Source organism: Lingula anatina, chromosome 2, assembly GCF_051362555.1.
Source record: "Lingula anatina isolate TDL-2025a chromosome 2, LinAna3.0, whole genome shotgun sequence".
Lineage (NCBI taxonomy): Eukaryota > Metazoa > Brachiopoda > Lingulata > Lingulida > Lingulidae > Lingula > Lingula anatina.
In genome coordinates, this window is record NC_141768.1 from 29310311 (window position 1) to 29322790 (window position 12480).

Sequence of the window (12480 nt, forward strand, 5' to 3'; positions counted from 1 at the left end):
TGATAGTAGATAATTGAGATGCAACGATGCTTCTTGCATTACCCAGACTATTAATGTTTTAACTTATTAAAACTCTTTATTTTCCAGAAAATGTGCAATGATATCTGCCTACTATGGCATTAGTGATGTATTTGATAATCTAGTCATTTCCTTGTGCAAGTTTACATCACTGCTGAGCACATCAGAGGTAAAATACTAACTTATAGAACATATGTTGTGATTTTTTAAAAAACTACTAGATGTCATCTGCTCATTTTAATATAAGCATTTTATCTTTTTTGTCCTTTAAGTGAAACTTATCAGGCTTACAGCAAACTTATAAAAAATTGAAAATGTTTGTACTCCTTATATATGCATGGAAATGAAGTGATTTTTAGATAGATTCCTTAAGATAAGATGCATCTGTATCACACACTTGGTACAAGGACTAATCATCACATTGTTCCTCACTGGTGTATCTGTTTTGTTCCAGACAGCAGAACACATTCCTGTGACCTTTGGTAATAACACTAAAGCCCAGCTGGCAGCTCGCACTGTGTTTGGACTAGCACACAGACACGGGGACATACTCAGAGAGGGCTGGAAGAATATCATTGACTGCATGCTACAGCTCTTTAGAGCTAAGCTACTGCCTGAAGTTTTTGTAAAGGTGATGATTAATGTGTGTTTGAAAATACAGAACTTATTGATGATATAAAATAATTGTGACTTGCAATTTGCCATTTGCATTTTGTTTAGATATAATTACATTGTCAGTTATCATGATTTTGTAGCATGAAGCACCATGAACTGGCTGTTTGATTAATTTAATGTAATTTTCAAGGTGGAAGATTTCCTGGACCCCAGTGGGAGAATTTCCCTTATCAAAGAGGAGACAAAGGATCATGGGTAAAATTGATTATTTTGATAGACTTATATAGAAAAATTCTCAGTATACATGCCAGTCCTCTGATTATAATAGAAGCTTATTGTCCCTTGCCATTACTAAAAGGAGGTCACCTTATTGTTTTAATTTTTGTTCACAATTTTTGTAGAATTGTACTTTTTGTGGTATTTCTTCATTTGTTTTGTGTCTTTTTTGTTAACTTGAAAGAGAAACAGAATGCCAAAACTGCCTTAAGTCTTTATTTTCTTATAACACAGAATTTGCCTCAACTCTATCTTAACATTTATATCTCAACAGTATACTGATCCTTAATAATGTAACGTCACGAAACAATTGTCTTGAATTGCAAAAAAATTAAATAAATAAATAAATAAATAAAGTAAAATCATATTAGTTAAAGTAACCTATTCCATGTGTGATGGCTGAATGTGTCCTAGCAAATGGTGTGAAGTGTGTTTCAAATATTTATATAATGTTTGTACATCAAATTTAGAGGTAATTTACTATTTCAAAAATGCAAAAGTTTATGGTGATAAGTGTAAAAGAGATACTTTTTTGCAATACTAGTTAAAAAAATTCATCAACTTAGTATAGACTTCAAAGATTGTTATTTTTTCATACGCAAAACATTATAGAGGCTTACATATAAGCTAAAAATAATGTTTTCTTGTTTACAAACAACCGTCTTTGAACAAGTTTTATTTTATTTTATTCCACAGGCCTGAATCTAGTGTGTTTAGTTCTCTGTACTCCATCTTTGTGACTGAGCAGCCAAATCAAAAGGGTCCCACTCCAGAAGAGGAGCAGGCCACTAAGAAAGCACAGAACTGTATCAGAGAGTGCCACACAGAACAGCTCATACAAGACAGTAAATTCCTCAGGATAGATTCTCTGCAAGAACTTATCAAGGTTATTTCACTATGCCATATTTTTTTTCTCAGAAATATGCTTGATTTGTCCTTATTAAGGTGGGAAATAAAAATCTTCTTTATATGCTGTTTTATTTGTTTATTTCAGACCTCTAAACATATATTGACTATCAAATACATTGTATATTATGAAACTTGAATTAATGGAAAATTTTTGCTTATTTTTTCAGGCCTTGATATTTGCCTCTAACAATGCTCTCGAAAACCCTGAATCCATTGGCTTGCACTGTGATGATGACGTTCAGCATGTGTTCTACTTAGAACTCCTGATTAAAGTGGTTCTTCAGAACAGGTATTGTTTTATCTCAACTGTCAAAGACAACTGACTCATACTTTCACTCTAGCTTCAATTGAGACAACTATTAAAATGCAACTTTGGGTTTATATGTATACATTTCAAGAACAATTTTTGTCGAAAGGTCAGCATTAAGCCATAAAAAAATTGTTCATCAATAAGGCTCTATTCCCATAGATTTTAGATCGATCTATCCCCGCGGGGAGTCTCACTAGATTACTTTCAGATAATCCGACTTAAATGTCCGTCCCGCCTACTACAAGCTGTAAGAGGGTAATTAACTTTCGTGTCCGCCCGGCTGACAGCTATTTAGCGTGAACCCCCAGGGAGTTAGGTCGATCTAAAGTAGGTCGATCTAAACTATGGAAATGGAGTGTAAGACAAAATCTCCTCCTTCCAATGCAAACTTCTCCGTATTTACAGAGACAGAGTAGCTCCTATCTGGCAGGCAGTTCGAGAACACTTCTATAGTTTGATAGTGAATGCCAGTGCTCACACATTCCTGGTTGAGAGAGCTGTGGTGGGGCTGCTCAGACTGGCCATTAGGTTACTGAGGAGAGAAGAGGTGGCATCACAGGCAAGTTGCTCATAGTTGAATAATTATTAGAAAAATACATAGAAAGATGTGCCCCTTCTGCTACTTTAAACATTTCACACTCATTTTTCCTGGCAGTTTTTTTTTTTTTTTTTTTTTTTTTTTTTTTTTTTTTTTTTTTTGTTTGTTTGTTTGAAGATAAGAATCAGAAGTGTGGATGCATTTTGAATTTTTATTAGCTTGTGTATATCTTATTGATTGGTCAACATTTACTTTGACTGTTAATGATCTGCCTCAAATACCCTGGGTCTTTTCCAAATATCCCTGCTGTCTTAAAATGAGTTCACATTTGTTTCACTCTGTTCTGTTTCATATATACACCATAATTAAAAAAACTAACCACAAACATGTCTTGGTTATTTAGGTTTTACTGTCTCTGAGGATGCTACTGATGATGAAACCAGAGATCATCCACTCACTGTGTCGTCAAGTCACCTTTGGTCTGCATGAATTATTGAGGACTAATGCTGCTAATATCCACTCCTCTGAGGACTGGTATACGCTGTTCACACTGCTGGAGGTGGCTGGGGCTGGGGCCAGTCCTCCACCCGTCATGCAGACTGGGAGTGGAGTGGATGTGGCTGAAAGTCTGGTAGATGCAGGTAAATGGGTCTGTTGATAGTTATTTGGTTTGATAATTAACATTTGCATGCATTCATGTATTCTAGGCACATGCACAAACCTAATGAAAAATTTTCTATTTTATCCTTAGATTAAGTGGCATGTAAAATTACATTGTGCAACTGTAAAATGATATTTCCTTTTAACTTTTTACTTATACACATCTTAAGTGATTTTGTTGAAAGCTAACTTTCAAATGTGTCTAGTATTGCCTGTTTTGTAATTACCTGTGTCATCACATGGTGATTAAATGTTACTTCCAAATCCCTTTTGCCAGTTCATGAAAAATAATAAATCTATCTATTTTTCTCTTCCTGAAGGTGCTCAGAGTGATAGTGAGATAGGAACAGACCATGTACCCAGTGAATACAGTGACAGAGGGTATACCTCAGACAGTGAGCTGTATGAGGCACTTCAGACTAAGCATCAGAAAACCAGCACTGAGGTAGATCTAAATGTGAGGCCTTCCAATGGCAGCTGGCTGGTGGTAAGTGGAAGCAAATGGTGTTACAGTAACAAAGTAATCAGACTTGAAGGCAGTTTAATGTGATCACTTTTACAATCTTCATGTACTACATTTACTTTCAAACACTTGTTCTGGTTAACTTTGTCTGCCCATAGCTGCCACTGTCACTGACGTTGTCTGACACATTTGTTAATACTATAACTGCCTAGCCATATTTTTATTTTAATTCACGTTTACTAGGAGGCTCCTAACAGCTTTGTTTGCCTGTTTGAAGATTTGTTGTCTTTTTAACATTTTAATCAAGTGGACAATATTGATTCACAGGATCTTGTCACATTCTTTTTGTCAAAAAGTTCCCAAATATTCTTTGTCATTCCTTTACTTGATATTACATCTAGAAAATAAAACAAAATTGTATACTTTTTTCCAGGTGAATAAAGAGGAATGTGAAAGAGCAATGTTAGTGAACCAGTATAGTATTGAATTAAGAGACAGGCTACAGCCACATGATACCAAGTCTTTAATGAAGGCCTCGGAAAGCCTGGCATTCCTTGTGCGTGATGCTGCCCATGTGACACCACACAACTTTGAGAACTGTGTTCACGCTATTAGGATGTTTGTGGAAGCCAGCGTGAATGGAGGTAGGTGGTCAAGAACCTCCTTTTATTACCGTGTGTCAAGATTGGGGCTAACTTTACTGGGTTAAGGATGCGTTTGAAGAGAGTTGACATGTCTATCATTGCCACTAAATGCTGACCAAATGCCATCCGTAGGTGTGTCGACTTTATTTGAGTCATATAGGAAACTAGTAGAAGTGGTTTATATGTGTCACATCTTAGCTAGCTTCACATGTAACTTTAAGTCATATCTAGATTGAAACTTCATTTTGCTTGATATATATCAAGAGCAGTATAGTTATATGAGTTACAAAGGATTAAGATTGTTTGAATACAGTGACAGAAAAAAAAATTGGAAAAATTAATGTGCCAGTTTATCTTACTTTTTCATTCAAATATTTCTATCTTTGGTGTGCGAGGCAGTGAATATCTTAATAAAGAAAATCTATGGCTATGTCTGAAGGATGTTTGAAATTGAAATCTGGTGGGTGCATGTTTTGGTATGGATGGAGGCAATATTTTAAGAACATCTGAAATGATCAGAACTCTTCATTTCCTCTACTTCTAGGCTCCCACTTAAACAAACATCTTTTAAAGCCAAAAGTTCATGAAAAGAAAGGCCACAAACATGGTCAAAAAAAAGGAGATAAAATGAAAAAATCCAAATCCTCTCCTGCTCACATAGCACATGTCACAAACTCGGATGATGAAGAAGAGTTTGAAAACACTACTGGAGCTTATCACTCGCTATCAATACAGGTACCTTTTGTGAATTCATGTTTATTTTGTAATATGTTTGCATGTATGTAGACTATTTTTTAATGTTTGATATGGCCCAGCAGTGGGTTAAGTGCTGAAAGCCAACTGTTGCGACTTGGCTTAACTTAACAGCATAGAGGACTTGTAATCAGTGGATGGCATTGATTAATACTTTCAGTTCTCATTATGTTAAAAATACCACAGCTGTAATACTAGTTTTTTTCTGAGCAACCATTATCAAACTTTGTTCCAGCTACTGGATTTGATGCACACAGATCCAGAGTTGTAATGCTAGGGTTTTTTTTCTGAGTAACCATTATCAAACTTTGCTTCAGCTTCTGGATTTGATGCACACCTTACACACCAGGGCAGCCTCAATATTTGGTTCCTGGGCAGAGGAGGAGGATGGGCAGGGAAAAGATAGTATAGATGCTGGCTCTGGCACTCTGTGGATAAAATGCTGGTGTCCACTTTTGCAGGGTATGTAAAGTAATGTCGGGTAGCACCGGCTTTGAAATTTTATATAGTTTTTATATAGGTTATGCAGCAATTTTTTAATAAGAAAAATTTCTGCAATGTATATTTCTCAAGTTTGTCATAGGATAGTGCCCTAAATTAGAAAATATTGTTTGGTAAAATGTAACATGGTTGGAGGAGTGTGTATTTCCAACATTTTTTGTTTTACACTTTAACATCAAAACATTTTAACTGTAGTGGCCTCTGAGAAAATAAATCACATTGGGGGTAGTGAAGGGAAGAACATTTTCAATCCATTTACTCTATTTTGCCTCTATCAAAAAATAACATAAATGTCTTTTTTGTTGTAGGTATTGCTCGCCTCTGCTGTGATGCCAGGAGAGCAGTTAGAAGTCAAGCACTTACATACCTACAGAGGGCTTTACTGGTCCATGACTTGCAAACTCTGTCCCCTACAGAATGGGAATCCTGTTTTAATAAGGTAATTAGAAGTTTGATGTGAATCTTCTCAGTTTTGCAATGTCAGTTTTTGGCATTATATTTTTAAAAAATATTTTTTCCTGTGGTGAGCAAATTTATTTGAGTATGAATGAAGCTCCTTTGTATATACATTTATGTACATTTTAAATACTAGCCAGAAGATCACAGAGAAGAAAGTAATTTTGTAAGGACAAGTTTGAAAGTCTTAGGTCTGGGAGATATTAAATGACCTGTGCCCTCTAGAGGTCAGTTAAGATATATGATATTATTTATGCTTTAAGCATCTAATTGTTCATAGAAAGCATAAAATATGTAACTTTACTTCTATTCACCTGCATAGGTCCTGTTCCCACTTCTTGCCAAACTTCTAGAAAACATCTGCACGCAAGATCCTGTGGGACTGGAGGAGACTAGGATGAGAGGATCTACTTTACTCTGCAAGGTACCCTTGATGTGTTACATTGTGAAATGCTATTAAATGCAAACCAAAACTTGACTCTAGTTAGTGAACTGTTGGTTTTTATAGTCAAAAGATTAGTTTAGTTTGACATATATTTGGATATTCTTAACTTTAGATTTAAATTTTTTAGCTGAAAGATTTTCCATGGTAAATTGACTGGAAAATTATTAATAAAAATTTTGTTTGTAAATAGATCAAGCGCCAAGTATATGTATGGAAAAAATCATGATCATAAAGTATTTAATAATACTATATTAATGATTTTGTCTATCTCGTGAATATGATTATAAATCTAAATGATCTACTTTGATATTAATTTCTTGTTCCAGGTTTTCTTACAGCACTTGAATCCACTGCTTTCCCTGCCCACATTTACAGCCCTGTGGCTGACCATACTGGATTACATGGACAAATACATGCATGCTGATAAGAGTGACCTCTTGGTAAGAAACTTAATCCTATGCACATTAAGGCTTCGGCGTAATTACTGGCAGCGCGAGCCAGTTACTATAAGTTACTATAAGTAACTGGCTCACGCTGCCAGTAATTACGCGGCGGGATATTCAGGGCACAGACCGTGATCATAAGACATACCGCAAATAGAAAATAGAATTTAGAAAATAGACATTGCATGTGAACGAAGCCTAAGTGACATGCTATTACCACTGAATATGTGTAGGGCTGTTTGCTAAAGGGTAGTACTTGATTTGTAAACTCTTGAACTCTTCTTTGTCATTTTATGATATATAAATGAAAAGTATCTTTGTTTTAATTAAAAGCCTAAAAAGTCAAACATTTAGGATTAATCATTGTTTTTGATGATGTCTGGGTGAAGATGGTGAATTATCATTGTGTAATGCCGGGTGTACTCCAACTTATGTCTGGTACACTTTTATTTATACAAATACTCTTATACAAAAGCAGTGTTTGAACAGAAGGTTGTGTCTTTGACATAAAAGACATAGTATTGCCAAACTCATGATTTTTGTTTTCAGTATGAGGCTATTCCTGAGTCACTGAAGAACATGTTACTGGTGATGGAGACAGCAAGGATCTTCACACCTGAGGAGGAAGAGTCACAGTTGTGGAAACTAACCTGGGATAGAATTGACAGTTTTCTACCAACTCTTAGAACAGAATTGTTTAAGCCACCAGGTAAACCAGCAACCTTTTCTTAAATGTGATAGAAAGAAATGGAATTGTTCAGTCCACTGTTTTCATTCTACACCTTAGTTGCCCTTTGAGGTGTAAAAGTTTGCTTGTGTAGAGAAAATGAAAGAATAGAAAGTATTTAACACTATTTTAAGCATTTTGTGTGTGAGATAAGTTTGCCTGAAATAAATACAAATATTTTGTGAAAATTATTTTATCACATTATAGTAATAATTTTCTCTTATAATATTTCTGGTTTACAGAAGAGAAGAAACCAACCGAGCAACAGACCACTCCTCCTGAACCACAGGTTATTGAACATAACTCTCAAGCTGAACCAAACACTCCTCTACTACAACAACAACCTGCAGAACAGCAGCAGCAGCAGCAACAACAAAAACAACAACAACCTGGGCCTGAGCAATGTCAGCAGCAGCAATCAGTGGCACAGTTGCACCCAATACAACAACAGCTACAGCAACCACAGCAGACCAACGGTGTGGTGGCGCAAAGCACATGGGGTTCAGGTAAGATTTCTCTAGTGTTGGGCTTATGGTGGGAATAAGCCACATAAAACTTCTTGGGCATTTGTAAGAGCTGAATATAAGATTTTGAAAGATGTATGTTAAAATAAAGTGGTACTTTTATTATATATTTAGTATGTAGTGTTCATAAAGTTTTTATTCAAAAAGTTTATCGTATACTTGTTTTTATGTAAAGTCTACTGAACATTTTAAATGAATTTTAGCCTTAAAATTTATTATTATTATTATTATTAAAAATGTATTTGATTTTCCTCCATTATGCTAGCTTTAATTGCTTTCCTTTCTTGTGGTTATCATGCATAAAATTCTGAAGTTTGCCTCCTTCACATTCATGTAACCAGATCAAACTGTATTCTAGGAGGCAGCCCCATGAGACCTGCCAGCCCCCTGACAGATGAGACTCCACTGCCCCCAACCTCCACCTACATCCTGCACCCTCCTCTGCCTACAGTGGTCTCCCCACTGAAGCCAGGCATGCCTCTACAGCCTCTACAGCACCAGCATCAAGTGCCATTATTGCTGAACCCTGACCTGATACAGGCAGGAATGCCTCTGTTATCACCACAGGTACTTAACTAATTGGAATAACCGAAAGAAAGCTTCACTGGATATCTTTGATTGATGACTGATTTGTGCAGGTTTTCTGCTGATTTATGTAAAGAGATAGAAAGAGCATAATATGTTATTGCTTCTGGTCTCTTTTATAAGAATTGTCTGGTACTTTTACTCAGCATACACACTTGCAGGAGCAATTGCAAATGTGTGTATATTTGTTTAGATTAAAATTTTTTAGCTCTCCATGTTGAAGGTAGTGAGAAGAATATTATCTTTTGGACATTTACATGGGAAACACATTGAATGTTGGAGTTGATATTAGATAATGCATTATTCTGCCTATTATTAAGTGCTTATTGCTGTTAATCCTGAATGTCAAACACATGTTTTGATTTGTAATAGAGTAATTTATACAATCTGTTTATGAATATGTTCCCTTGATTTATATATGTTGGCATTAACAGCAATGTTTTTTTTTTTTAATTTCAATGTGAAATTTAAATGAAAAAATATATATATTTAAGAATATCTTTTCATGTACGATTTTTAAAAGTGAGATTTTCACCATGTGCACCTCTTTATTTTAATATTTGAATCCAGCGTTCTGTTGTTATTTGTATTTCTCATATTAAGAAAGAAAATAAGTGCTTTTTTAGATTTTTATTATTTATTTATTGCCATAGTTTGCTGCTATTTACACATTTGTTTATATGTTTCAGAACACGCCTGAGAAAGTGAGTGATGCCAACAATATGGTCTCTTCTAACCAGTGAGAGAAGATATCACTACTGTCCCCCCCCCCCCAAGATCACTTACAGTGGTTTTTACTAGTGACAGGATCCATAAGATGAAAAGATACAGCATTTGATGTTTAATTTATTAACATATTCATAAGCACTGAATTTCTTAATGAGACACTGTACAATTTTATCAGTAAACTGACTGAATTACCGAGTGACAGCTATAAATCCACTGTGATTTGGTTACATAGTGGCTTGTGCTGTGAGTGATATAATTGCTCACTTCAGCAGCTTTTGATTTTATTACTGTGAAGAAATGGTAATGGATGAAGTGAAAAAAGTAATAACAGTTGAGAAAGACTATATGCTGCATTTCCTTACAAAATATGTGAAACTACATGCTGACAAGATCAGTTAAAATTGTTTACTGAAACTATACACGAATAAGAATAAAGCCAAACATACATTAACAATAAAAACATAGTTCACAGTGTTGATTGTGTTTGTATTGACTTTCTTAGCACATATCAATCTACAAATTGATTGCAACAAGATGGAAGTGATCATGTTTTGGGTGACTGTCTTAAAATGTCATATACATAAGTCGCATTTTAAAAATTGGGTGTATGCTGAACTTGACATATAACTTGGATATATTTTGATGAATTTCAAGTATTTTACATTTGATTTATGTACTGTTGCACTACTTTGGGGTATTTCAAATTGTTTTCAGCCCTCCCATCTCATTTTCAAATGTAACCAGTATTTTATAGATTGTTAAGGTCTAAACCCAATGCAGTAGGAGATTTTCTCATAAAGAATCCCCTCATATTTTTACATGACCTGAGTACTGGGTCAGTCCTGGTTTTCACATCTGAAATTGGTGATGAGGTTGGACAAAACTGTCAAGAATATGAAAAATAGTATATATATTCCTGCGGTGTCATCCAGTTCAATTCGGTGTCACAGTACGTGTATCTTTACGTTATGAATGTAGGAATGGTACCTACTGTCTGAAATGTTTGTTTTTTTCAATGACAAGAGGCTCACATGTTATACACCTTCACGAAGTTGTACTGATCGCCGGTGGTGACGAACAGTTGATTATGGGCTGCAACCCCCTTTGGCATTGGTGTGCTTGTGATGATCTCTGACATGTACTTGAGATCGGATGACCACATTTGAACACGGGAATTCCCCTCATCGGCAATGTATATGTAACCCTTTCTGTCGATGCAAATCCCTTTTGGGCGGTTGAATTGTCCTAGCCCAGTACCTAGCCCACCGATCTCCTGAATGAAATCGCCATTACGATCAAAAATTTTCACGGCGTTATTGCCCATATCTGTGACAAAAACGCGTCCGTTTTCATCTACGGCAACACCCATGGGTTGATAGAATGGACGCTGGGGTTGAGGCCGGAGCTCGCTGACGAGCTCTCCGTATTTGTTATGAATTGTCACTTTGTTCAGACTGGTGTCTGTGACGTACATGTTTCCTGTGCGCCAGTCGCAAGAAACATCGGATGGCTCTCGGAATATCGTGCGACCGAATTCTCCTACCTCTTCAAGGCAACCGCTTTTAAAGTTAATACGAAGAAGCACTACTCGCCTGTTCCCAGTGTCTGCGACGGTGAAGTGAAGTTCGGGGATGGGACTGTATTTAACACTCCTTGGGGCAAGCAGCTCTCCCTTGTTGGTTCCTTGGCCCTGGACACCGTAGGGTGGGAAAACGACGCTGTGGGTATGGGTGTTGAACACTTGGATCCTGTTGTTGTCGGTATCGGCCACGGCTATGTCCCCAGTGCTGCTGGTGTCAAGAAACCATGGCCAGTAGAGCTCGTCCTGCTTAAAGCCGATTCTACCAAATTCTGTGATCTGAGGCACCCTGTTGAGTGCGTTTTCTGGTGCCCCTCTCGGCGGGGGAATTAATACTGGCTGTGGACCATACGGACTGAATGACATTGCGGCAGGCCTGTCTTTGCGCGACACTATTTTATTCCAACGTTTTCTGCTGCCGACTTAACTCGGGCAGTGTTGTTATGGTATGTGTATCAACACGCGGTTCTCTCAAGTGTTTACTCGTATCCAAGGAACTGCGACTGCCTATCGAGGTCAACCTGAAAAGCGATTGCGCGTTAAAGCCTTATTGTTATGTTAATTTCCTTTCAGTTGGTATTTTGCTGGGATCGATGCATGCGCTAACTTTGTTAAACGAATTGGTGAAAGTAACCCAACTTGATAAAGCAAGGGAAAGCAATAGAAAGAACAAGAAAACCGAAAGTAAAAAAAAATAGAGAACAATCAGCAGAGTCAATCTGAAAGCGCACTATATATATATACATGCACTCTCAGTCCAATATCAGGTGCATAGGAAGTAGATTTAAATAGGATGGTGTAGGGAGGTTAACAATTAATTTTAAAAAAATAGCAACTGGTGTAGGGGATTGGATTTCTCTTTCCCTCCCCCCTTACTGAATAAACGATTGAAGCATAGAGTCATGTAGTAATCCTCTTTTGTCAATAAAATTAAATTATCCGCGTCGAATCGAAACTACCCTCTACCAGGGTCACAGATCATGGCAGATTAATTATGTGCATTTTTTTTCAGCGTGAGATTCGCCAGAGGTAGGACCCAAAATATCTCCTATCCAAGGCCAGAGAGTTACATCCCATTTCCATAGATTAGATCGACCTACTTTGGATCGACCTAACTCCCTGGGGGTTCACGCTAAATAGCTGTCAGCCTGGCGGACACGAAAGTTAATTACCTCATTTCAGCTTGTAGTAGGCGGGACGGACATTTAAGTCGGATTATCTGAAAGTAATCTAGTGAGACTCCCCGCGGGGATAGATCGATCTAAAATCTATGGGAATAGAGCCTATGGACACACACACACACAC

General features: G+C 36.7%; 1 protein-coding gene across 4 annotated transcripts in view; it reads left to right on the plus strand.

Annotated features, from left to right (window-relative positions):
* Positions 1–10072, plus strand: part of LOC106167966 (Golgi-specific brefeldin A-resistance guanine nucleotide exchange factor 1-like) — a 29429-nt gene extending 19357 nt beyond the window's left edge. For all 4 annotated transcript variants that reach the window (XM_087003749.1, XM_087003748.1, XM_087003750.1 and 1 more), the window contains 18 exons: positions 88–187; positions 473–649; positions 824–888; positions 1606–1795; positions 1986–2107; positions 2534–2687; positions 3070–3307; positions 3647–3813; positions 4223–4433; positions 4978–5168; positions 5504–5648; positions 5996–6126; positions 6466–6567; positions 6915–7028; positions 7581–7740; positions 8001–8264; positions 8641–8849; positions 9557–10072. In XM_087003749.1, the coding sequence (XP_086859875.1) occupies positions 88–187; positions 473–649; positions 824–888; positions 1606–1795; positions 1986–2107; positions 2534–2687; positions 3070–3307; positions 3647–3813; positions 4223–4433; positions 4978–5168; positions 5504–5648; positions 5996–6126; positions 6466–6567; positions 6915–7028; positions 7581–7740; positions 8001–8264; positions 8641–8849; positions 9557–9610 (2794 nt within the window). In that variant the 3' untranslated portion in view covers positions 9611–10072. The remainder of the gene's footprint in view (positions 1–87; positions 188–472; positions 650–823; positions 889–1605; positions 1796–1985; positions 2108–2533; positions 2688–3069; positions 3308–3646; positions 3814–4222; positions 4434–4977; positions 5169–5503; positions 5649–5995; positions 6127–6465; positions 6568–6914; positions 7029–7580; positions 7741–8000; positions 8265–8640; positions 8850–9556) is intronic.
* Positions 10073–12480: the final 2408 nt, after the last annotated feature.